This window comes from Syngnathoides biaculeatus, chromosome 22, assembly GCF_019802595.1.
Source record: "Syngnathoides biaculeatus isolate LvHL_M chromosome 22, ASM1980259v1, whole genome shotgun sequence".
NCBI lineage: Eukaryota > Metazoa > Chordata > Actinopteri > Syngnathiformes > Syngnathidae > Syngnathoides > Syngnathoides biaculeatus.
This window is the reverse complement of record NC_084661.1, coordinates 8,324,279-8,352,276: the sequence shown is the minus strand read 5'-3', so window position 1 is coordinate 8,352,276 and position 27,998 is coordinate 8,324,279. Positions and strand designations below refer to the sequence as shown.

General features: G+C 40.3%; 1 protein-coding gene across 1 annotated transcript; it reads left to right on the top strand.

Moving 5' to 3' along the window:
• The first annotated feature begins 1 nt into the window (after nucleotide 1).
• On the top strand, nucleotides 2–27,991 carry antxr1c (ANTXR cell adhesion molecule 1c). Its single transcript, XM_061810273.1, has 18 exons — nucleotides 2–475; nucleotides 10,768–10,839; nucleotides 11,390–11,461; nucleotides 11,780–11,861; nucleotides 12,035–12,065; nucleotides 12,261–12,334; nucleotides 12,463–12,531; nucleotides 13,348–13,428; nucleotides 13,637–13,697; nucleotides 14,444–14,542; nucleotides 14,619–14,688; nucleotides 17,025–17,103; nucleotides 18,251–18,346; nucleotides 18,521–18,559; nucleotides 19,383–19,481; nucleotides 19,573–19,737; nucleotides 20,577–20,657; nucleotides 25,790–27,991. Exons 1-18 carry the CDS (start codon nucleotides 336–338, stop codon nucleotides 26,039–26,041), a joined length of 1,662 nt encoding a protein of 553 aa, XP_061666257.1. The 5' UTR covers nucleotides 2–335; the 3' UTR covers nucleotides 26,042–27,991.
• Nucleotides 27,992–27,998: the final 7 nt, after the last annotated feature.

Here is a 27,998-nt window from a genome sequence, read left to right as displayed (position 1 = left end):
ATGAAACCCGGTCCATTTGAGTCCAACTTGTCCCACGGGCTCCCAGATCTTCCAGTGCCAACAATGCTCCGTTTCACCTCCTTTTTTGCCCCACTTTCAGCATGTTTTGAATCTCTGACAGGAAACTTTTTTCCACATTTTTTAATCGTTTTCGCAAAGACGCAGAGTCCACTTTTTCTTTGTGTCTTCCTTGCATCCGTTTCATTTTAAAGCTGACTAGTGGGATGTGAGAACACTTTGTGTATCAGTGTGTGTTTTTCCAAAACCGTTCAGGAACTACTTTTTTCCCCCCCTCCTCAAACAAAGAAGAAATTGTACCAAGATTATTGTGGAGCATGTCTCTTGCTCTGGTTTTGTTTGGATTATTTTTTCTCACTTTTTCATCTGCCAGAGCAGAACCGGACCTGCAGGATGAAGAGGAGGAGGAAGAGAGTTCTTGTCAAGGCGCTTTTGACCTCTATTTTGTGCTTGATAAGTAAGTTTTGGTCCTTTTGGCGAATAGGTGACTACAATTGGTGCTTGGTGCTTTTACTGCTAAATGTATGCCAGTAATTGGATTTGTAAAAGCTCAAGATGGCTGTGCAATGAGTTTTAATGTGCATCTCTCCGTTCGCGTGCACGGGGTGATGCAGCAGAGGAGGCGGACTTGTGGTTTGCTGAATCAGCAGAAAGAGGAGCGACTGTTTGGATGATACAGTCATGTTCTCTGTTACCCGATTTAAAATCTAAACACTCACCATTTTGAACAAAGATGTATGGAGAAGGGTCTCTCCTTTTTGACATATTGGCCTATCCATCGTTTTTCCCTTTTTTTCTCGTTTGAAATGAAATTGTTCAGCCATCACTCTGTCATTAGTGCACTCAGTTCTCCCACACTGGAAAAAATGCTGTGGTTTAGCAACATCTAGTCCCTGGACTTCAGCAGTTCTGAGCAGACTGCCAGTGTAGATAATTTAATGGTGAAAAAAATGCATTTTTCCATTTGGGGGATTTCACAACTCATAAAAGGTACTCATAAAGGCATTGTAAATTTTAGTACAGTACGGAAAGAACAATCATTGGGAAGTCCATCACAAAGGCGCTCCCTCACTTTTAAATTTACATGAAAAGAAAATATTGAATGGAAGCTTAAAATATCAATTTAACCATGACTAGACATCACCATTGTAATCCATCTATCTAGTAAGGAATTGGTTAATTATTCATCACTCCTCCTCTCTTTCTAGCAATCTATCATCGAAATATTCCTACATCACTCAATTTCTTCTTCCAGCTACTGTAGCTATCCATCTGTCATCAATCCATCAGTCTATCTAAGCATTGGTTCTTCTATTTATCTTCTCATCCATTGACCTACTCATTGCTCTGTCCAACAATTTAAATAAATATCCATGCAGTTTACTTTGGCTATTAAAAAAAAAAGTCTATAGACTCCAGTTCATATTGGAATATATCACATTCTCCTGCAGGAAGAGTTTGTTTTGATCCAAAGAAAACAACGTTTAACTTTTTGGCCATCATCCCAAAAGGCATCTGTCAATTATTATCTCCCAAAACAAAAAACAGCATACCTAAAGTGAAGCATTTGGTGGCAGCATCAAGCTCAGACGCTGTTTTCCTTCAAATGAGACTATGACATCATACAACAAGGAGATAATTATTAGCAGTTAAAAATAGCAGTCACTTTTAGCACAAAATCTTCAGACATCTGTTTGAAAGCAAACCCAAATGTCAGGAAAAGCCTAATAGTAGAAGCAAACGTCAATTGGGGTTGATCAGAGCCACCTGGGATGGTGGCAGATGTGGACTGACTCTCATTCAGCAGGAATTTGAATGTGCTCAGTTCAGTCTGAACACAGTCGTAGCCCAGTTATAAGAGGGTGTGCAGAATTATACAATCAAATTATTCCAGTTAGTAAATGTTACTTCCCATCTCAAACCACCTGATTGGTCACAGTTATGTCGGAAGAACCTTTGAAATGATTGCTCTTGAGCTCATTTTTACATTGAAAAATAGTATTTGACTAAGGGTGTGTAGACTTTTTATATTCCCTCCAGTGACAGCTTACATCCATCCAACAGTAGTGACGTCTATCTGTCTAGCTAGCAAGCTATCTAGGGTGTGTATCTCTCTCTCTCTCTCTCTCTCTCTCTCTCTGTTCATTCATCCATCTATTTGTCCATGTTTCCACTTATCTGTCAATTTATACACATCCATTCATCCATCATATACCCAGCAACCATCGAAGAGGTGACAGGTATCAATCTATCAACTCTGCGCATCTTTCAGTCCATCAACATATCCATCCTTCCATCTAAGTACCATTTATCACCCATTGATCTGCCAACCAAGTTCAAGTGTCAATCCTTTCTCGCCACAATAACCAATCCATCCATCTACAGAATTATGGAGACATGTCGGCATGAAAGCTTATGCATGAAAAAACTGGTGTTAACTGGAAGAGAAAACATATATAGGACAGTGAACCTTCAAAGATTTGTTTTTGTGACACACTGTCTCAAGGCAACGGGCGAACGGCTTTATCAGGAATATACAATCTTCTAACCACACGGGCTGATGTTTGGCATTCTGCGACCACAAGCATTCGCAGCACAACTCAAATTAAAAGCTAAAACATGGGACTGCTGACCAGATGTGGAGGCCATTGTTGACTCGCTTTGTTGCCTAAAACACAGACATGCTCAGAATAATGCCAATGTAGGCCGCGGCTATTGTTTGCATTCGTGCCAGCTTGAGATAGGCACATACAGACGGCTGGTGGACTTCAAACATGAGCAAGGACTCTCGTAATTTTGCTTAAATTGCGCTCGGCCATATCTGTCTGGCCTGTGCTGGTTTTTCACAAACACAGCAAGAACCCTGGTTAATCCATATGTATCGAGCATGAAGAGCAGTCGTATTTTTCGCAAGTTCCAAACATGCTGTGGAATTTATTCAGACATTCTGCCATTACGGCCGCACAGTGAACTAGTGGTTTCTATGTCTGTGTCGCAGTTTTGCGATTTAGCGTTTGAACCTCGGCTCTGGCCTTTTGAAGTCCAAATACATCAACATGTTTGAACATGAATTTTGCTGTTACAGTCCACTTGCTTAGGGGCCAAGTGGGGGAGTAACCCACTACATTCGGGAGCTTTGGAGAAAAAAAAGTTTACTGTGCGGTGGATCTTGGCACACACTCCAGGACCGCGATGAAATAATATCATCCAATACTTTTGATTGTTCCTGTAGTTGTTTTTATATAAATGTTACCTTCAATGTACGTTTTCGACTTACTTGGCAGTAGTATGAGTTTTGTGGAGGGGTGTACCCTGGATCTAGGATTTAGATAGGAAGGTGTAATGCAATGTAATGCAATGTAATGCAAGATCATGCATATATTTGTATTCTTTTCTCACTGAGTTCATATCCATTTTTGAAACTTTGCCGCCAGTTTGCTAGCTTTTTGTGCAACATCCAAACTGATCATTATGTTGCATTCTGTGTTCAATGATGACATCTTGAAAGAATGGTGGTCGAATATGAGATGTTTAGGGCTGCTCGGATATGGTCTGTCTGTGTCATGTCTTTAATGTGTAGGTGGAGAAGAGGTTGAATGGCGAAATAATGAGTAGAGACTCCTCTGAGGCGCCTCACGACATCAACTCCAAAGGCATTTATTGGCAAATGGGCAATGTGCTCTCACGCCATGGTGGGAAGATGTCACTGCTCTTTTGGACAAATGAGCAGTTAAACACAGAAGAAAGCATGCTTTATTTTGGATGGGTGATGTTTTGGTTTCTGTGTAGAAAATCTGTTTTAAAGAGGGCGACAGCTTTCCTGAATCCTAAAGTGAGCTGCTGAACTAGTAATGAAAATTACTTGCGTATAGAATGTGGAAGCATACAGCAAGCTCTACTGTACATTTATTGGTGAAACCAAACATGTCAATGCGGCTATTTTGGGGCTAAAATAATGACTAATTTTAATACACAATACCAATTAATCGCATGACTTGGGAAAGCATATTTGCATTTGTTTGGAGTTCCAAATTAGTGTCTCACATTGAGCTGGAAGCCTACTTATGTATTGCTCACCCTCTTAGTCAACTGACCAATTAGCAAGCAAGAACATTTGATCCAGAGGAAATGTTGTTCCTTGTGGTGTTTTCCTTTTTTTTTTTTTACAACCTTTTAAAATCCAGACATACAGTGCCCCCACCCCACCAACCCCAAAACAACCCCACCCCGATAAGAGGTATTTGTTATTATTATTTTTGTTTTCTTACTCACTGCACTACACTACTCGACTAGCATAACGCGGCAGCTCGGTGAAGAAGTGCTGCCTTCCTAATTGAAAATGCAATTGATTCTGGTCATTTTTTGTGTGGTTTCGTAGGCTTGTGAAGATTAAGCCATTAATTGCGGTGTCACCTATGTCTTGTTACACTGGTGTAACAAATGCAAGTAACAACATTGCATTTAGTGTAGTTTTGTTTGGACCTAAATGCTAATGTGATCATGCTAAAAAAAAAATACCACTGGACGAAACTCACAATACTTTACAGTTATAATTGAGTATGGGATACATAAACATTGTTTGGGTGTGTTGTCATTCTTGTTGGCATTAGTACTGTAATACAAAATGCCAAGCATCATTGATTATATTGATGAAGAGGTCATGTCTATTTTGGATATTTATTCTCATGTCTATTGGTATTTTTATTCTTAAGATCACATGTCAAAGGGGTTTTTGGAATGAAACGTCTCTCTACCTCCACCTTTTCATCCAAATATTACCTTTGAGTTGCATCTAAATGTGCATTAGCTCAGCGGTGCTGCAGTAAAGAGTCATGGTGCAGCACTAACTGTGAAAGTAGGTTAGTGGTTTTAAACAAACAAGTCTTTGTGCCCAGTCAGATGAATTGGAGCGCCATCTTTGGCTGCAGGCTGGGGTGGTCTGGATAGGCCCAGCTGGAATGGCAGACAGCCGTCTTGGTCGCTGTAGGGATTTTTGAAATTTTATTTTTCCTTCTTCCACACTTTGAAGCGTGAGAATGAAGCCGAAAGCCACAAAGCCTCCAGACCATCAGGACTTTTTTTCCCACATGCTGTCATCCAAGCTCGTCCCCTCTGGTCTGACATCAACTAAACGGAGATTTTGCTCTGCCCGAATCATTAATTTTACCTCACAGAATATTAGACAAAAATATATCACTATTTAGGCTGATAAACTGCATTTGGAAAACTGTGTGTAACAAACACAAATTAATCCATGAAGTCAACTGCCAATGTTTCTCATTAAATATAAAAGGAATTGTGTCCAAATGCTCATGCTCACTCTTGGTGATCATTATTTCAATAAATGGATGCAGGTGTTTGTATAAATATTACTCTCATCCATGATAAAGTTAGCTATTTTTTTACTGCACAAACTATTACAAAGTATATTTTCCATGAACTATTCCCTGTAAATTGTATTAACGACAATAAGCTGCAAGCATTTCCTGGAAATTCCAGACTCCAGCGCAATATCAGGATAAATATTGATTCATACTAGAGTATTTAGAGAGAATGTCACATCCTCTCTTTATACCGCTCCTTTTTCAAGTTTATTAGCTGACAATGTGGAAATACCGCCACAGTCTTCACTATCTTGTTTTTGTTTTCTCTCGTATTTGTGTTTCTCTTGCCTCCCCCAGGTCTGTAAGAGCAACTGACTCATTTTGTTTTGCACATGGAGACGCTGCCGTTTTACCGACTCAGCAGAATAAAGTTAGAAATGGCGGCACATCCTCCCCGTGCGTCACTCGCGCGGTACTTCCGAGATGTTTTGGCTCTTTTGCCAGACGTGTTGAACAAAGGAAGTTAAACACACTCACTCACACAACTTGGCCCTGAAATAGAAGCATTCGGTAAATCATTGCTTCACTTTATCTGGCAGGAAAAGGAGCCAGTAGAGTTTTCACATTACCTCACTCCCATTCTGCGTGTAATCCCACGGACAAAGTCCTTCACATAGCAAACCTTGCTGCCGCATCTTGTGCGAAAACGCTTTATAATATCTTTTCCGACAGACTGTTCTCAGCTGGTGCTATGACTGTCGGTGACCATGAAGTTTAGTTGCTTAGCGACGAAGCCATAATATATACCCACTTGTCCACAAAAGAATAATACGCCGTGACCAAGATGCGGGGGAGGGGGGGAGTCCTGCAAGACATCAAGTCAGCTCCACATATAATCCATATTTGAACATCTTGGAAAAAAAAAATTTAATGTGAGACTGCTCACATAATGAAGAACTAGAGAGGACAGCACACCACACATACAAATATCTTCAGTGACAATCATGAGTACCACGGGAATCCAGAGTCCTGGTAAATACAAAGAAGAACAAAGAGTTGTAGTACAAGAAGAAATAGAAGAAGATAGAGGAACTGTTAGCTTATCTGTTAGCTACATTCTGGCAAATTCTTCTGCTTGTTATTTTTATAGAAGCGATTGTCATTGGAGACACGTAAACACAACCAATTTCTTCTCTTGTGTCTATCAAGCTTCAGATCGATTCCTGATTTGAGGTTGTTCCATTTTAGATCACAATCATGGAGTCTTTGACTAAGACTTCCTCAGTTGTAACCACAAGAAGAATTTGAGGTCATAAATATTGAACAGATTCAACTTAAATTTGAATGTCTTACTGGGGTAAAAAAAAAAATGAAAAAACAAAAAAACACAAGCAAGACCACAGAATAATTGGTCAGGATAATCTTTCGGAAATATCCAATGATCGCACCTTTGTTAAATTCAATACTTATAACTGGCTAGATTATCAGTATGTGTGTAACCGACTTTAGAGTAAGGTTATGTTACCAATGAGATAAACTGCCATTAGGCTAAAATCCCTGTCAATCCCCCAAAAGTCATACTGGTTTAATTAAAAACGTAATTAGAGGCTTGGGCTAGCTCAATGAAGTCTGCAAATGGACCTTTCCGACCTGTCAGTCACTCGTACAATAATGGCCAATCAGTTAGCCGCATTGTATTGACCCCTGGCTTGACACGCCCCTGCCGCCACGTTGTCCCACAAGCAATACTGGCAGTCAGTAGCATACGCTTTGAAAAATTAACGTTATGAACAAAATGGTCCTCAGATGCGCTTGGGGAACGCGCAATTCTGATGAAAGATATCTGGCTAGGTTACAAGGGGCCCAGTTGATTCATTTTCCAAAGCCTAAAACACAGTTGAGGAAGTGTCTACGAGGGATTAAGGCTCGCGCGTACAATTTAGTGTGGACAAAAACAAACACAAGGCTGTATGTTCGAAGGTAGGTGAGGGAGAAATTACTTCTCTGAGTTTGATTTCATGATTATCAGTGCTTTATAAATTGGAGGACAACAACTTTCACTTTGTTAGCGTATAACTGACCTGCTGAATGAAGTGTGTCATGTTTCATGCCGAAGAGTCGAGCTAGGGATACGTAAATGCGTGATGTCATGCAAGAGAAATTTCTATTTACCTATTTGTATTTTGTATTTGTCTTTAAGACATAGCACAGGATCCCATTGCGAGCCAAGTCAAATGAATACAGCCACTCACTTATAAAGACTACAATGATATTACTCGTGATCTTTCCAAGTAAAAAGTACTCACCCAGCTTTACATGTGCAGTACGATTCCACTATTTTATCCTATTGGATTTCAATATGAAGTTTGTGAGGCGTCAAACTATTTTGCATCGATCACCAACGTTTCGCTGTAACTCTGACATTGCGTCCTGCTCCGTCCAAAATATGAATTCCGTGTACATATCCTTGGGTGACATAGTTGAAGACCTCTCTGTAGAACCCTCTTGAACAAGTCTGACACATTTGGCAAAAAAACATACCGCCATGTTACCGGGAATACGCGATAGAGAATCCACTTTAAACCTATTCTCTTCAGTCGCCATTTTGGAAGATTGTGGGAGATGGCAACTGTTAAGAAACAGGTTTTGGGCTCAACTCCAAATGCTGAAAAAGAAATTGATGGGGGGAGAGCACTCCAGATAAAATAATACCCAAACACAGAACGGACCACTTCCTTTTCCTTGCGGTGTTTGAACAGGTGAATGAAACTGCAAGCTAGATCTCGGTCCCATGACGGAAGCCACATCACACATTCGGAGTGATCCAACTAAAACAAGAATTATTGGGAAATAAACCGCATGTTAAATAAATAGATGACACTTTAATATGGCTACTTGCCGCAGAAAATAGGCGTTGTTTAATCCTTCTCGAGAGCAGTAATGGAAGAATCTGCTCAATAATATATGCGGTTCCTTCAGGTCAGAATTGATGTCGCTGGTTGCACATTGGCTTGCGCGCAGAGCATTTAAACATTGTTTATCTTGAAGGTCTTGTCCTCTTTCTTAGCTCTGTCAGCATTACGAGAAAGCCTTGATATGAGGGAGGCGGGGATTCACCAGAACAAGAAAGAAGAAAATGCTGAGGTAGACAACTTGGCCACCATTTTTTTGCACGCAAACCAGACACCCGAGTTCGTGGAGTGCATGTTTTTGTGGAAGACCTCTTGGTGTGAAGAGGAGATATTTGCAGCATGTGTGGTCTGCACGGGGAATTCTAAGACCGAGAGTCATGGAGGGAGAGTCATTGCTGTAGTCGGCCATTGTTCTCCTCATTGGGGATGCGAGCCTACTCCTCTGACTTTCCGCAGCTCATCATCTACTTGGCATGGCAAAATCTTCTCTATATAGCACGCAAATGAGCTGCCAAAAACAATCAATCAAAGACTCCCCAAACACTGACCTCAGCGAATGTACAGTTTTTGATGGTTCTACATCACAGAGGTGAGTGGGTAGCGCTGTTGGCCCACACCACGACTTTCTTTGAGTTTGAATGTTGTCCCGGTGCTTGTGTGGGTTTTCTCTTGGAAATTTCACTTCACAGTCCAAGGAGCTTTGTTGTAAGTGGAAAAATAATAACGTACCCGTAGGTGTGAAATTTTTCCCATTAAATACACACACTCCAGTGATAGTAAGCTACTTGTGTAACCAAAGTGGTCCTGGGTGACACGAGCATGGTTGCTGTTCAGTGCCGATACCCACTCCAACATCCACCAAACATACAACCATATTTATTTATATAGGGTTGTGGGTTAAGTGTCTTGCTCAGGGCCACACCAACAACATGCGCTCAGCGTTACAAGCCCCCAACCCTCTGGTTACAGTGGAGATACTTAACCTCTGGCTCTGTCACTATCAGGAAAGACTTTTTAATTAAAAATATCGAACGTGTGTGACATTGCAGATTTTCAGCCTTAACTGTTTTCCAAAAAGAATGGAGAGTTAAAAATAAAAAGAATCTTAACACGCCCAAGCCGCGCATCATTTTGTTAGGATTATCTTCCAATTCTCAGGCCTTTGATGAAAACGTGGACTTGGACTCAAATTCAGCCCAAATATCAGAATATTTGCACCTATCTTAAATGATGGCTGGAAACACAAATGACCACTGTGAGAAACAGCGTTGCCCTTCCGCTTCTGAACACATGTTGCCGTGTTCTCATCTAATATTGTTACATCAGTCACTCAGCACCTACAAAAACATTCAGTCTCCCTTGAACTTGATTCTGAGTCGGCGTCATATTCCGAACGAGGCTGTAGATTTACCGCAGTGGGTTAGCTCATTTCCCATGTGTCATCTCTCTCAATCTCTCTCCCTCCCTCTCTGTCTCTCAATTTAATTACTAACCTAATGACTGCTCACATTGTGCCGGAAGCCTACTTATGTATTGCTCACCCTCTTAGTAAAATGACCAATTAGCAAGCAAGAACATTTGATCCAGAGGAAATGTTGCTCCTTATGGTGTTTTTTTTTTTTTTTTTTTTTTTTACAACCTTTTAAAATCCAGACATGCAGTGGCCCCCCCACCTCCACCCCCAGGGAGAGACCAGAGCCTCTGGGCACAATTTCAGTCATAATTAGTCAGAACACATGCTCGTGAGTTAAGTTAGTAAGTTTCTGTGTTTTGTTTTTTCTGCAAAAGTTTCCAAATTTGAGTTCCATTCTCTGTTGGATATATTTCATATTATATTGGCCTATACATTTTTTACATTGGGCAAAAGAAAATGACAATCTAGTGTCCTACTTGCCAAAAAGTTATGCACTCCAGGTGGTGCAATTTTTTGCATCCATCCGTTTTTTTTACCGCTTATCCTCACGGGGTTCACGAGGAGTGTTGGAGCCTATCCCAGCTGTCAAAGGGCAGGAGGCAGGGTACACCCTGAACTGATGTTTTTGGGATGTGGGAGGAAACCGGAGTATCCGGAGAAAACCCACGCAGGCATGGGGAGAACATGCAAACTCCACACACGTGGGTCCGGGATTGAACCCGGGACCTCAGAATTGTGAGGCCAATGCTTTACCAGCTGCTCCACCCTGCCGCGTGGTGCAATTTTTTTAACATTAAATTTGAAAAGGATAAACTGGTTAAGTAGTGTGAGTAGTAGTATTTTAGTGTTTAAATGTTGCATTTTTTTTTAGATAACCATACATCCTGGAATTAAGCAAACACATTAGCAATGATGACATTGAAAACTTCACAGTATAATACAAGTACACAATACACTAATGAAGGAACCCTACCTGCGTTGTTGTCTTGTTAGTGTGTAGTCGAAGATATATATTTTTTTTATATACTCCTTGAACACAAAATGAAAAAAAAGGTTTTCAGTCATGCATTTGTTTTTTTTTTTTGTTTGTTTTTTTTAGGTCTGGCAGTGTGCAGAATCACTGGGGTGAAATCTACTACTTTGTCGAAAATTTAGCTGAGAAATTCAAAAGGTAAGCTGAGCTATCAACATAACAAATTACTGCGGTATTTTGAGGCCAGTAGGCATGTTAAGTGTGAACTTCCCAGAGTTTCAAATTCAAGTGGACAGTATGAGGTCGTAAAAACGTATTTTACGATTGTGGACACTGAAAATGTCTTTCCTCCTCTGGGGTGGGTTTCCTGGAGCCCCACAAAGAAGTTCTCCAAAGAGAAGCACGCACACATAGGAGAGCAATAAAATTAAATGTATCACGAGTGCCACTACATCCCGGCATATGTTCAAAAACTTAGCAGGCTAACGTTTCAATCAGTTGAGCACTAAAGTTAGTATTACTGACCATAGGGTCAATGAAAAATGTAATATCAATAATATCAATGTAAAATCATCCTTGCCAGTTTACATCCTTCACTAGAACTGGTTCTGTGATTCAAATTTTGTCCCCAGCTTTGTTTGTTGATGTCCCCCCCCCACCCCGCCCCCACAAAAAAAAAATATTAATCCTTTACTGACCAATGAAAAAATTCAAGTCTTCAGTGATATTTTTTTCTATTTTCTACCAGTCCCATGCTTAGGATGTCCTTCATAACATTCTCCTCAAGAGCATCCACCATCCTGAAACTCACCGAGAAAAGGTACGTGAAAAAATATTTTCATTTAATACGATTAGTTAGAAGTGGCTGAAGAGGCTAAAACTCAAAAACGGATGACGCTGCAACGCAGCGTGCTCTCACGCAATCGGAAGCAATCGTCAGCAAACTTAATTCAAAGCATGGCGCCAAAGTGAAAGCAGATGTTCTCCAGAACTGACACACTGCGGAAAATGACGGCACGCGGCTGTCGAGCTCGTACTGTGTCAAACTGCTTAGTTTCTTATAGACTAGAAAAAAAAAAGAAGACACTAATGCAAAACAAACTTCGTATAAACATATGTTGATGTTATCTTTTTGCAGAGCGGACATTCAAAAGGGGTTAAATGCGCTTAAAAGAGAGACTCCAGGTGGAGACACGTTTATGCACCTTGGACTGCAGAGGGTAGGCAATTAAATCATTGTTCTGTATCAATAGAAAAGATGCTTAAAAAAAGAATGAGAAAAAAATTGACTAATGCAGTATCTCTAGTCTCTAGTCTAACAGATCATCACAATGTTGAACTTCCTTTATCTGATGATCTGGTTGATTCTAATCAACCTGTCTTCTTATTTAAGGCAAATGAGCAGATATACCAGGAGAACTTTGGTAAGGAACTACTGACTTATCATTACAGGATCTAACACAAAAAAAATGTACCAGTACACACAATAAGCAGTCCATAGGCCTGCACACTGATTTTAGGATTATTCAAAGTATAGTATTCATTTTTACACTATTTATTTACGTCAGACAGATTTTTGGGGGTAAAGCACCACTTTTCTTTTTCCTTTTTTTTTGCAGGCAAAGCTAGTGTGATTATAGCACTGACAGACGGAGAACTCCAGGAACAACAACTTGTCTTCGCACAGCAAGAGGTAGCGACCACACCATTAAAGTGCCACAACATTCACACGTCGGACATTTCGGGAAGCCAGGAAACGCCTATTATTTGATTGCATGTTTTTTGGGGCTTAATTTGCATTCCCCCTGGTTTTTACAACAGGCCGAGCGCGCCAGATCTCTTGGAGCCATTGTGTATTGTGTTGGCGTCAAAGACTTCAATGAGACTCAGGTATCTGTTGACAACTGGAAATAAAAATGACTCTAACTACTGTTTTGGTGTCAATGTTTTTTTTTTAATAGTAATGTTATTGTTTTCTATGTATCCCTTAAAGGGACTTGCAATGAGAATGTTACTCATTACAATGAGGAACTTTCTCGTTACAATGAGAATTTTTTTCCCCATGTCCCTTTAGGGGCTCTGTAGGTATTTAATGTCTCTTTGTTTAATTGTTATAGATGGGAATGTGTGTGAAGGTTATTTGTCAATATGTGTCCTACACTTGACTGGCAGTCAGTCCAGCGTGTACTTCGGTATTCGCACAAAGTCAGCTGGGATAGGATCTAGCTCACCCATGACCCTAATAAGGATTAGCAGCAAAGAAAATGGATTGATAGATTTTGTTGTTACAATCCGCTTGCATTGGGGCCAAGTGGGACAGTGACCCGCCACATTATGGAGATTGGAAGACAAAAAGCTTGCTGTGTGGTGGAACTTGCCACTCACTTTGTCATGTCGGTCACCTCCAGAAGCGGGAATCATTTGGATATTTCATTACAGCAGGGTGGTTCTAAGTAAATACATGTTTAATGAATCTTTATAATGTAAGAGTCCTGAAGTAAATGAACTGTAGCTGTATATTTGGAAAATTTACTATTGTGGTTTCACAGCTACTGGAATGTAGTGTTCCGCTGGGGTTCAGGAATCTGGAATTACAAAATTCAACACAGAGTGTCTATTAAGTACTTCCAAAATAAATAATTGTCTTTTTTTCCTTCTTCTTTGTTTTTCCAATTGATGTCTCTCCTTACGGATTTGCACGTATAGCTGGCGACCATCGCAGACACCATCGAACATGTGTTTCCCGTTTTGGGAGGCTTCCACGCCCTCCGGGGTGTTATCGATTCGGTAAATAGTCTTTATTGTAACATGAAAGCAAACAAATGTGCCCTGTAACATTTCCATTGTGCTACTGCAGCCTTACAAATATGAGGCCCTTTGATATGAATTATGTGATCTTGAAGTATTAACTAAATACTGTGTGATCCAAATTGGAACATGGAATGTCAATGATATCCAATGTGAAAATGTTTTTGTTCTTCTTCTTCCAATACAGATAATAAAGAAGTCTTGCATTGAGATCTTGGCAGCTGAGCCCTCTAGTGTGTGTGCTGGAGGTGGGATCAACACACATAGACACGCATAGATAATGCCGTTACTGTATGTGAATGTTGTAACATAGAAGATGAGATTATTTTGGATCATTCCAAGATAAAACAAGAGGTCACTCAGTTTCATGATATTAAAATGCACTGATGGATATGAGATGCTCGGTATGGCATGCTGAGAGAACTGTTGAACTAATTCATTTGTCTACTTAGATAATGCAAGTATATCGGAATGCACTCATAAATAGTATGCATGCTCCGAGGAGATGCTATTATGACTATATTATTATTGACTTATATTTCATATAAGTAGAAGACACAAAGTCACTATTATGACTACGTCTGAACGCTCACATGGAGTACTTGAGCAAAAAGCCAGAGCACTGGGGTCCACTCCTGGACCGAGCCAGGTCCGGAGCAAGTATCAAGAACAGAAAAGCACTAGTCCGGACACTGTGGTTAGCTAAAAAGGGATCCAAAAAGAACCCCCCGACCCAGCCCGTTAGTTTGAAATGCCCGCAAAGCCTGCACAAAACTCAACAACCAGAATAACTGCACTGCCAGTTTGAAACGTTTTTAAATTTTGTTTTCCATTAATTGAATAATCCACTTAACTGTGATTACACTTCTCTCCCAATTTTGGTTATACCACCCTTACACTAAGAACTTCCCTGACATGAACATAGCAGTATTAAAACTTACTTATTGCCTTGGTATACAAGTCTCATGTGTCCAAATTGTTGCCATGTAACCAGAGACTTTCCAAGTCGTGGTGCGGGGCAACGGCTTCCTTCATGCCAGGAACATCAACCAGGTGCTGTGCAGCTTTAAAATCAATGACACTATCACAATCAGTAAGTAGACTGTTAATCATCTGCAATAAACCTAAAATACCCGTTAAAATGAAAATGCGCTTGATTTATCTTGTAGATGTGAAGCCTGCGGGGGTGGAAAACACCTTCTTGCTGTGTCCAGCTCCTGTCATTGATGAAGTTGGGAAGTAAGTGGCTTTATTTCAAAAGGAGACTAATTTGGGATTTTTCTTTTTTCATAGTTCTCAGGTGTCTTAACATATCTGCAGCAGGCATATGTCAAAATACCCCAAGTTTCTCGAGATAGCCATATTTTTATCCCATATTTCTTGCCACGGTGAAATTGACTGATTTTAGGGGCAGATCGGTCTCATGCATTGCATCAACCCTCATCCCTTCACACATAATGTTAAGGAAATGGCAAGCTCGCCTTACGTTAGAATGCTAACCAGGAGGAGCCCAGAGAGTTTAGCCGGCTCCTCTTTCGCCTCGCTTTGCGGTGAGCGTTCGTGGCGGCCAGGCTGCTTGATTCGGCAAAGCCCAGACTGTCCAAAACAAGCGAGCAATACAATGAAAGCATTTTTGTGGCGGAATGACACATTGCCAAACACCAAATACTGTAATTGACAGGTGGGCAAACACTCCAGAGACCCAACTATGTGGATACAATGATTGCCGTTTTCCATAATGCCTACTTTAAACTCTTTCACATTAAAAAAAAAAAAAAAAAATAGGTGCTAAATGTGATCAACGTGCGTCACAATTTTTCTCCCGATTGTGGAAAAAACAGCATCACATGCAATGTATGCACATTTTATATTGTTTGCCTGACCATTTCCAGAGGGGGGCCTGGAAATAAAAATGCACGCAAAACACAAGTTAATCAGTCAGTATTATCATTTATAGACATCTAACAATTGAACCATTGCCAACTTTGATCAGAAGAAAGAAAAAAGGCTCAAATCCGATCTAATTGTTAGCATGTTTGTAAAGGTCTCACATGGCAATATACAGTAGTTGTGTTTGGTAAAGGCATACAGCTACAGTTATTGTCCAAAATCCTAAACCAAATTCATGGATGATGTCAGCGATATTAAAGTGCCAACAGCATTGAGGAGACATTTCACATAAACATCACATCGCATGAAATAAAGTTTTCATGATTGATGCAGTGGCAGAAAGTCATAAAATTAAGTGTGTTCCTGTCTTGAACTCAAAGGAGAAAAAATCCCGCTACAACTCCTCTGTAACTTTCCATGGCTTCATGCATCACCACTTCACCATCACCCTCCCCGTCTTCCTTCTTTTCTGCCTCTTGACTTTTGCTGCCATTGTGGCATCACAGCCCACAGCCTTTATGTCCTTTTTTTCCACATTTGTCGTATGTCCTTAAAAAGCGGCTTGTCATCCCATCAGCTCTTCTGGTCTTGCTAGCCACGTAACGGTTAGTGGGGGTCGGTCAAACTGGAGGCCATGTGTTGTGTTTGTACACGTCTTGCTTCACAGTATGGTGCAAAACCCGCAGCGAGGGCACTTTTGCAACATTTCGGCACACGTGGCCATTAAAAATACTTTTGCATGTTGGAATGTCAGTCACAAAAACCAGAGGCTCGTTTACTTCAGAGAAATCCGTAATCTTGTCTCTTCGTGCAGTGTTTTAGGTCATTTAAATATATCCTGATGGAACTATTTGGAGATGTATTATGTTTCCATAAATATACATTTAAAAGATGTGAGATAGGAGGATCTTATATTACACTTCAATTTTTAAGTGTTTCATAAGTTTCCGTAGTGTATACAAAATGATATCTTTTTGTCATGTATGGTTATCCACCATGAACCAGAAGTGCCATAGAAACATCAAACTACTATTTGTCTTTAGATTGACATACTGCACTTTCATTTCATCACAGACGTTATGTTGCTGATTACAATCAGTACATATGATGTGAATAACCAAACCACATCTGGAAAAATTCAATCTCCCCATATACGGTATATTTTCTATCAAGTATAACAATTTTCATGTTCAGGTATTGTACTTTAATGACAGAGTCAACAATGCGCACGTGTTTTTGTTCATGAACGGCACCCACTAACCACTTCCTTATCTCCCCCCTTTCTCAAAGCCAGACATTTTTTGTGTTTCAAATTGTTAGAGCAGGTTTATCATTCCATCTGGCAGACCTCTTTCACATTCACCTGGTATTGTCAGTACATAACAAGTGGGAACTTGGGGTGGGAGTGGCCAAAAGCATGACTTTCATCCCTATGTTTTTAGGAACTCACCACAAACAGGTCTTGTCTTTTTCTGACTTGACTTTGTTTGTGTTTTGCTGTGAATTGCTGGAGGCTAGGTTGATTTAACAATACATCAACATCATCAGATGTTACAATGACATCATATTGGTAGCAAGTTAGTTGTCACCATTCGATTATGCTTCAAACCACAAAAAAAAAAGTGCTTAAGTTGACCCATGATGTCCCACCCCTAAATTAAGTTGTCATCGTTGTTTTGTCTCAGGGTGATTTATCTTCAAGTGAGCATGAACGACGGTCTGTCTTTCATCAGCAGTAATGTGCACATCACCACCACAGAATGTGTAAGTGGCAGCTTCTTTTTGACATTAATTTGTCTTAAGAGGGGTTTTAAAACCCTTTTATAGCATACAGTTTCCAGTCAGATTTGTGCCCTCTTCAACTGTAGCTACGTGTCCACCAAGTGTTTTGGTCGGCTCCCTGCATTTGTGCATTACTTTAACTAGCCGTCTCAAAATCTTTTCAAAGGTACATAATATGTACCTCTTTTAAATATGAGAATAACATCATTGGCACAGCAACCATAAATCATCTACTTCAGGGGAAAACAATATCGGTGGAACAACAGGTTGTGAAATTTCCAAATTCTGTTGTGCGAAAGCAGTGGAGTCATATTGCATCATCGTGTCATGCATGTGGAAACTAATCAACAATTTTCATGGAACTCGCAAACATACGATTTGACTTCTAGAAAACTGTTAATCGGTCCCTGACAATTTCTGCTTCTCTATGACGGCCTTAAAACTGATTTCTGATAAATAGCCCGTGTCTTTGCCCGCAAGATCCACAGGTTTTAGTCGACCCACATCTGATCCTCATCTGTGCTCTGTAATGGTAACCATAAACGGCCCGTGGACGTGTGGCTCAAAGTTACCGATGGATTTGCTCTGGGATCACCCTGTCTATATTGAGGGGGGAAAAAAAAGAATCACAAGACACTGACAATGGAAGCCTAAAGGCAGCCTTTCCGTAACTGAAACATCTTTAAAATTGTTTGTTGACTCAAGCTGTGATTAGACCTCCTTCACTATTCTCCCCCCATAACTTCACTATTAGTTGAACTGCCCCTTGCGCAATTGTAACTCTTGATTTTGTAGCGCTATGGTGCAAGATTTTTTTTTCCCAGATTCAAGTCAAGCGGCTACGTCTGGATGCCATCTCGGTTCAACATTTCCCATAAACAAAGCACATGCAACACCGTTCTTTAAGGATAGAGTAAAGATAATGCGAAGTTTCTGGCCATTTCCTACCAGGTTCTTGGTTAGTCCCTCACAAAACTCAAATAATTTAATCCCAACTCCTTCTAAAATTGTAGATTAGATCTAACTGCAAGTACTCTGATTTTTTTTTTTTTTTTTTTGCTTTCTTCCGCTGACCCTTTTTTTGCATGTTTTTTTTTTTCACGGAATGCCAAATATTTGTCTCCCGCAGTTTGACGGCACCATTCTTCTCATCACCTTGCTGGTGTTGTTTCTCTTACTGGCCCTGCTGCTCATGTGGTGGTTCTGGCCTCTCTGCTGCACTGTGGTAAGAATATGAAAGAGAAACATTTGTCTAAAACCTACAGGAACATAAGAGCTCTCCAAAACCCTTTGGGAGCTCGAAGGGAGGCAGTGTTGTGATTAATGCGGTTGTGAAAAGCATAACAAATTTTGTTTTTCCCTCTCTTATGAACATGTTATATTTGTGCTGCTCTTCCAGGTGATCAAAGAGCCTCCTCCTCCACCACCTCCTGAGCCAGTAAGTTGGAAAAACACCACTCAATTGCAAACAGCCCCGGGAACAAAACTCAAACACAGTGGGCTCACCCCTTAGAATAGGGAGAAGTCATATATGTATAGTATCTCCCAAAAGTGTATGCACTCACAGGCTACAAAAAAAAACAATGAGACCCAGTATGATTAAGATTAGTAAAATCGCACTAACTAAAAGATATACCAACTCCAAGGCAAACCCAACAACAAAGGTGGGGAGGAAACATGTGCTTTCCTATCTGGTTCTTTATTATCAAGCTTTTATTTCCTGGTACATTGATGATAAAGTAAAATGCATCAAGTAGACAGAAAGTACCCTGTTGATTCTTGCCAAAGTGACTGAAATGGCAATAACTAAAAAATGCATTAGTAGATATTTACTGGCTTCATCCTGCTCCCATGTACAATCATTGTATATCCATCCATTCATTCATTTTCTTAGCCGCTTATCATCACAAGGGTCACGGGGAGTGTTGGAGCCAATCCCAGCTGTCAACAGGCAAGAGGTGCGGTACACCCTGTACTGGTTACCAGCCAATCGCAGGGCTCATGGAGACAAACAGCCACACTCACAATCACACCTAGGGGCAATTTAGACTGTCCAATTTATGTTGCATGTTTTTGGGATGTGGGCTGTGGGATGAAACCGGATCATGAAATGGGTCATACTTGACAACTAAGGTGTACTTAGTGAAGTCTCGGGGGACACATTCCAGTTTGAGTAGCAATCAGCAATCAGGAAAAAGCCTTTTTTTTTTCCTGAAGTCTTAAAATGAGAAGCAAGTAAGGTTACCTTTTGGCTATTGTAGGAGTCAGATGATGAGGATGGTTTGCCAAAGAAGAAGTGGCCCACTGTGGATGCCTCATATTATGGAGGAAGAGGAATTGGAGGGATCAAGAGGATGGAGGTAATATACTGCATATTGTATCTTACTGACTCGTGATAAATAAAGCAGTAAGTCAAACATTAAATGCTGTAAATGCACACGTGTCTTCAAGGTGCGTTGGGGTGGAAAGGGCTCCACCGAGGAGGGGGCAAAGCTGGAGAAGCCGAAAAATGCAGTGGTGAAAATGCCGGAACAGGAATACGAACCCTTTGAGCCGAAACCCAAGAAATCTCCCAAGAAGCCGCCTCAGAACCGAAAGTGGTACACACCCATCCGGGTAAAGAACGCCTTCAGAATCCACAACTGTGCTTTTATTCATACAGTATCATCCATGCCGTATAATTGGATATTCTCATTGGAAGAAAATAGAAAAGGGATACAGTGTAGTCAGAAATAATGTAATAATTTAATTAAAACAAATTAATAACAGCTTACAAATCCATCATGTTCCAAATCTATCATGTTCCAGCGTGTTCACTGCATTTTTTTGTCTTTGCCGGCGAGTTTCAACTTACCAAGTGTGGCTAAAATACCTCGACTGGCCCAATCTCTTCCACTCACATGATTCAAGTTGGGACGTTTCCTAAAACGTGGGGGAAGACATGGGCCTCCTTTGACATATCTGAAGAAATTTACAAATATACAACCACTCCAAACACTGTAGCATTATTAGACCTGGCGTCAGTAGTATTTGTGTTTTTAACATGTGAAAAAAAATCTGTTTCAACACTGGCCATTCATAAGGGATGCCGTGCCTTGTTATCTGTACACATTTCCAGTGGAACTGTACAGTCTACTGTATATATTACTACTACGTGACTTTTGCACTGCTGCAATTTATGGTGAGTTTACACTACTCACAGTCAGCGGTCGGAAAAAGGCCAGTCACCTTGCATGCTGACTGGACTCGCTTTATATAAGAAAAGAACATTTCCCACAACACTTACATATAAATACAGTGTCAAGATGTATCCCGATAGCATAAATCGGAATGTTATTCAGTTCGTTGCAGCAACCAGTTGCAGGGTGGAAGCAAAGGTGCTAAATATTTTAACAGTGCCTTGAACAATTTGATGATGCTTGTTGCTAACTGTTCATCTTTTCTGTCTTATTTAGGGTAAACTGGATGCTATCTGGGCGCTGTTCCGTCGCGGGTATGACCAAGTCTCTTTGATGAGGCCCCAACCTGGAGATCATGTACGTGGCCAATGGAACGATTGTGCTTGATTCTCCCTCCATTTTTTTTTTTTTTTTTTTTTTTTTAGCTCTTAAAGTGACTTAAAGTCGTTGTGTAGTGGGACTAAAACAAATGTGGTGTACGGAGCTTAATTTCCAAAAGTTAGTAAAACTACTCTCCACATGTCAACGCGAAAGTCCCAATGTCAACCCTCAAAAACATTTTCCATGACATTTGAATGACTTACATCACAGTTTGTGTTTAGAAGAAAGGTCCAAATACGGGGAAAAAAATAATTATTTGAACACCCTGCTATATTGCAAGTTTTGCCACTTAGAAATCATGGAGGGGTCTGAAATTTTCATCGTAGGTGCATGTCCACTGTGGGAGGGATAATCTAAAAAGAAAAATCCAGAAATCACAATGTATGATTTTTTTTAAAGATTTATTCGTGTGATACAGCTGCAAATAAGTATTTTGAACATCTGTCTATCAGCTAGAATTTTGATCCTCAAAGACCTGTTAGTTCAACTTTAAAGGTCCACCTCCACTCGATGGATTATCCTGAATCAGATGCACCTGTGGTGAGGTCGTTGGCTGCATAAAGACACCTGTCCACCCCAAACAATCAGTAAGAAAGAAACTTGTAACATGGCCAAGACAAAAGAGCTGTCCAAAGACACCAGAGAGAAAATTGTACAACTCCAGACGGCTGGAAAGGGCTACGGAGAAATTGCCAAGCAGCTCGGTGAAAAAAGGTCCACTTTTGGAGCAATCATTACAAAATGGAAGAAGCTACACATGAGGGTCAATCACAATCTGAGTGGAGCCACATGCAAGATATCACCTTGTGGGGTCTCAATTATCCTTAGAAAGGTGAGGAACAGCCCAGGACTACACAACAGGACTTTGTCAATGACCTAAAAAGAGCTGGGACCACCATTTCAAAGGTGACTATTGGTAATACACTAAGACGTCATGGGTTGATATCATAGATGGCATGGAAGGTTCCCCTGCTTAAACCAACACATGTCAATGCCGTCTTAAGTTTGCCAATGACCATTTGGATGATACAGAGGAGTCATGGGAGAAAGTTTTGTGGTCAGATGAGACCAAAATGGAACTTTTTGGTCATAATTCCACTAACCGTGTTTGGAGGAAGATGAATGATGAGTTCCATCCCAAGAACATTATCCCTACTGTGAAGCATGGGGGTGGTAGCATGATGCTTCAGAGTGTTTTTCTGCACATGAGACAGGACAACTGCACTGTATTAAGGAGAGGATGGCCGCGGCCATGTATTGTGAGATTTTGGGGAACAATCTCTTTCTCTCAATCAGAGCATTGAAGACGGGTCGTGGCTGGGTCTTTCAACATGACAATGATCCGAAGCACACAGCCAGGAACACCAAGGAGTGGCTCCGTAAGAAGCGTATCAAGGTTCTGGCGTGGCCTAGCCAGTCTCCAGACTTAAACCCAATAGAAAATCTTTGGAGTGAGCTGAAACTCCGTGTTTCTCAGCGACAGCCTAGAAATATGTCTGATCTAGAGAAGATCTGTGTGGAGGAGTGGGCCAAAATTCCTCCTGCAGTGTCTAAACCTGGTGAACAATTACAGGAAACGTTTGACCTCTGTAATTGCAAATAAAGGCTACTTTTCACAGGTGTTCAAATACTTATTTGCAGGTGTATCACACATAAACAAAGCATACATTGTGATTTCTGGATTTTTATTTTTAGATTCTCTCTCTCACAGTGGACATACACTTACGATGAAAATTTTAGAGCACTCCATGATTTCTAAGTGGGAGAACTTGCAATATAGCAGGGTGTTCAAATAGTTATTTTCTTCACTGTAATGTTATTTACAGCATTAACGGAACAGCTATTGACTCGGTAAGACAAGCATTCCGTGGCAACATTAGTACCCGCTTGTGCACTCCTAATTATTTGAAGAATGCCAGCTCTCGGACTATTATTTGCAAAGCACGTTCCCCCAACTACCGTTCAGGTAACATCTTCTAATCGATGGATTACTTTTAAAAAATGCTTGTTTCCACTCTCCTTGAAATAGAGCATTCCGGTGCCTGGAAATGAGCTCGCCTGGTCATATTTCTGAGGCTTCACTGCAGACCGCATATGACTTTAGTGGAAAAAAAAAAGGCATGATTTCTTCTTAAAGGCAAAGATTGCATCATGCCCAGCCAATGCCAGTCACCCAGTAAAGACGCAACGATGACGGAAATCAAATCTTTTTTTAAGCCTGCCAGGTTGCAAGATGATGGCGACTTTGAGTCGCTGAGGGTAAAAAGAGCTGTACATGTTCGCCATGCCAAGAAAGCACAGTTAAACGAGGAATTCCTGTTAAAAGAATTATTGGAACAATTTCTGCAAAGGGAGGCATGATTTTAACTGATCCCTGGACCATGGCCTTATGGCTGGGAGGGACAGATTAAGTTTATACCAGAGTAGATAAAAGTAAATGATACCATAAAATAGCACTGAAAAGCCTGTGGGATGAAAAGAAAATAAAAAAGTTAATCATATTTGACTATAAAGTTGAATTATAAAGTCGGAAACACTTTCATGTGAACAATTGTGAACGTTTACACATTTAACTTTGTCAATGTTGAAGAAAGACTTACACAGAACACTTATTACATTTTTCTTCACTCGGGGAAGAGCTTATCTTATTTCTAATACAAAGACCCGGGGCTTTGAAAATAAAACATGTGGTTTCTCTGTGAATAGCTTCTATCGAGATACAAGGATGACACCGCGCCAGCACTTTTACAGGCACTGAAACCAATTTCTGGTGCATAATGTGAAGCAGGTGCTGAAATTAAAGGAGTTGAGGAGCGAGAGACATAAGCCAGCAAGGAGTGAACAAGACGGGCAGAGGAAGGGAGACAGGATGAGTAACTGGTCGTTTTTGAGGCTGCTGACAAATTGGGATTTTTAAACATTAAATAAAATGGGTTTTGGAGGAATGTTTTTCTTTTTTTGCCCCCTTCACACACCAAGGTGTGTGGTCGAAACTGAAATAGACTCTAGCAAGGAACAGATCAGAATCACAGTGTCTGTTGCTCAGTCAGAACTAGTTGCTGAGCACATAAAACAAGGATTTGTGATCAGATATAGAGAACAGGTTTAACATTTATGATAGTTGACCCTGAGTAGATCAGAGAACAAAAATCACTCTTAACACCCCACACACCCCAGAGGATAATGTTTTGGAGACATCTGATAATCAGACCTTTGCTAAGTTCAGTCAGAAGGAGGAGATGCTCAAATGCAGCGTGATTATCAGTGGGGGTGTACCCCACTTTAATGTGTAAAGGAATCAAGCTGGCATTATCGAGAAAAACTCTCAATTAAGTGGAGACCCCTACAAAAACAGGCTATGATGAAAAAAAATCACCTGTGAGCTTCCATTTTTGTAGCAACAGTTCCGCTTGAGTCTGACTATTCCCTGCTACAGAAAATGAGATACACAAAGAACTCTGACCTCTGAAATGAACTCGAAAAGAAACTGTATGCCACTCTCAGGTCAAAAATCTGTCTTGCAACTTTTTCCCTTTTCACTTGAACTTTTCAATAAAAAGTCATACGAATTACAACTCCAGTATAACAGGCCACTTTAGGGGTGAATTAGGTCTAATGTGCTATGCTCAATGTCCGGAACGTGTAACTTAATTGGTATAGCTACACGTTGGACTGGTTAAGTTACATGAAGGTCTTGAGGATGAAGCACACGCACCGCTCTCTCCACTCTTCCCCGCAACAAACTCATTCACCTCTACTCCAAACCACATCAAGTAAGTTGACGTCAGAGCGTTCACGGTGTCGAGCTGCACACACCAAAAGACAACTACACACAGACAACCACGGTCAAACATTACTTTGCCGTGAGGTCCTGTGCACATTTAAGACTCCCCTGAGAGCATTTACCTCTCTAAAGAGTAAATGAGCTAATGCCAATAACACAACTGGCAGCACTGTCTCCATTCATTGACTGACCATATGGCTCACACACACACACTGACACACACATGGACCACATCATCTTATGAATATGGTGAGACTCCAGAGAGAAGGGGTGCAATTTATATTAAATGGTCAAAATAATCACACACAAAAGAAATATAAACTCAAACTACAGTGTGCCACATATCTTCACAATTGCTCATTTCTTTCATTTTAAACAAATAAATGGTGCCTCCAAGTTTGGGTGAAAATGAAAACAGCTGAAGGGAAATCTAAAGTCACCGCGTGGGCGAGAAAGCCAGCTGAAAAAAGTCAACACAGAGCTGGAAGTTCAAGACAGATAGATGACTCGTGACCAGATAAGAAATAAATGCTAAACATAAATGTAACGTATTATTGGGAATAAACATAGACACATCGTAAACAAAAGCCCCAGACCTCAACATGTGGGAACATTGAACCTGTTTAAAAGAATTAAAGAATACAAAACACATGCCTACAAACAATAAAAACAATACAAATTAAACAACCTCTTTAACCTCAGTCAGAGTATGTCATGACTTATGTCAAAAACGAAACTTGCACAGAAAAAAAGGTCTCGTAAGATTTAGTTTGTTGACAACTTGGTTGAAATGTTTGGCATTTTTACGATACCAAAGTATGTTGTTTGCAGGTTTGATATTCGGCATTCATCACGTAAACTTTTGCATGATTGATTTCTCAAACTACAACAGCAGGATGTTTTCGGAACGAGGCCAGCGAATCTGTTAATATACAAAACCTTGACTAATGTCATTAAAACCCTCGATGAGTGATTTCAAGATTTATAGCTCATTGGCCAACATGTCCCCATAAGATGACAAAAATGTAAACAATTGTGTGAATCACATTCGCGTAAAGTTTGCTACCAAAAATAGTGCAGATACATGAGCAACAAAGCACATCAACTAAGATCTCATATTAAAGCCATTTTTGCTAGATTTTCAGGTCTGTACCTCAATTTCCGACACGCCCTCATGTGATCATGAAAATTACAATAAACGTGTTTTTGTTTGAAAATCAATCGCATTTCGGATCAAAGTTCACCAGGAACAAACAGAAAAATGTATTTGCTTATGTCGAGTAGTTTGTGTTTTCTTAAAGAAAGCATCTTTGTTCAACTTCAGGGTCGGTGCATCAACTTCACAAGAGTGAAAGAGGGTTCGCAACCGGCCAGGTCGGCACCACGCACCCCAATCCACACGCCTTCACAGCCGCCACCCAACAACCGCCACATCCCAGAGTCCCCCACCGCCACAGGCCCTCCATCCAGAGCACCGCCCGTGGTCCAGCTACCACCAGGACCCCCGCCGTCCCGAATGCCCCCCGGGCTTCCCTGCCCACCGCCGTCGCGTCCACCGCCCAGCCTGCGACAATAAATGATCCAGATAACATCCCCCACACCTTCCCTTGGCCCCATCAGTCTCATGGACCCACTTTGACTTCACTGACTGACCACTCTGTTGACCAGCTTCATCAGTCTGAAGTCAGTCCTCCAACCTCGGATTCTTCTGCTATTCACCAGCGTGCTCAATTATTGATACTTTTCGTATCTTTGTATGGGAAAGACAGTCAAGAATTTTTCACAAATTACGCTGAATGTTTTGCATACGATTTGATGTTTGCCAAACACTTTATTTAACTTGACGTTCTATCTCATACAAAGTGAACGGGGTGACGCAGAGACGTTGCAGGACAGCAAAATCTTTTGGGACCAAAGTCAACAAAAGCAATAAATACGATTTAGTGGATGTTTTTTCTTTTTTAAATCAACTACTGAGTTTTGCCTTTGCCATCAAGAATAAACGTGAATAGCGTTTAGAATCAGTCCCCCCCCCCAGATCGATTGGGTTGAGTTCCAGAGATGATTAGCAAAATGTTGGTGCTATTTTTTGTCAGCATGTTATATTTGTGTTCGGCGACAATGCTAAACCAGCAATTTATCAATTCAGGAAAAGTCCTTTTAAAACCAATGCATTTTTGTAATATGCGATGACAGGGAACTGTACAGAAGGATTTCTTTTTTTAAAAGGTGTTTTTACATTATATTTTCACATGTTTTTGTTGTTGTTCTCTTTGAGGCTTTGGATTTTGTCCCAATACCATAGGGTTTGATTTACAAGACAGCAATATGTAATTTTTTTTGGCTACTTTTGTTACGTTATTTTATATCTGCGCACATACACTGCTGGAACATAGTATGCCGTTTTTGTAAGCATATATGGAATTGAAAACTCATCACTTCAAGCTGCCATAAATCAGGTTAACGGCTCTCCTCATTTTTTTTTTTTCTGACTCAGTCCTGGATTCTCTACTTTTGTATTATGTTTTGTCTACAGTTTTTTTTTGTTTTGTTTTATCAACGGTCACATTGCAACTGCGGGGCAGTTCACAGAGCATCTTAATTTATTTCCCGACAGAAATAGAGGAGAGCACAGTACTTGAATAATCGACAAGGTGTCCAACCACCGACATGAACAGTCTACAACCAGCTTGCCAGTCCGACGAAGCCCACCAGTTTTTTACTAATCACCTCTGCATGTTCAAACAGATCCTTATCATATTTGAATCAGGTAAAAAGTGCACTCACAGGCCACGACATTTGTCCTTATTTGATTCAACGTATTGGATCTCATTATGATGTTGTACCTAATGGAGTGTCCCGTGAGTGTATTATGGAAATATTTTGGCATCAAGGTATTTAAGAGGGGTTGAAAAAATAAAAGGTGGTATTCCTTTGTAATGCAGTGCCATATGGATTTTTATTTTCTTCATTGTTATTTGTTTTTGTCTTTTTTTATGTACTTCATTTAGTTATGCCATGTAACAGTGGTGCTGAAAAATATGAAATTAGAAATCAATCGTCGCTTTAAATGTCTTGGCTGAAGCACGTTATGCCTTTTTCATTGCTATTTTCCCCACCCAAAATTACAAGTATTTTTGATCAAAATGCCTTATTAAAGAACGTTTATCACTTTACTAATTACCAAAAAAATCCTTCATGGACTATATTAAAAAACTCTTGTCTTGTGTGTAATCATTGTTATCTTGAAGGTGATTTAGAATGCACTTGATGAATTTGTAAATGTAAAAAAAAATAAATAGATACATTTACATTTGTAGCCATCTCCCTTAGTTGATGGGATTCAAACTCTGAGTGCCTGAGGAGAACAATTCCAGTGCTTCCATAACATTCCTTAGAGACCTGTTATGCTAATCAGTGTTTTTTACATGTGCAGTATAAAAAAAGCAGTACTGAAGCAAATATGAAAGCCTTATATGATTTCTTTACTGGTTTGATCTTTTGAATTTGTATCAATAAAGGTTGACTTCCAA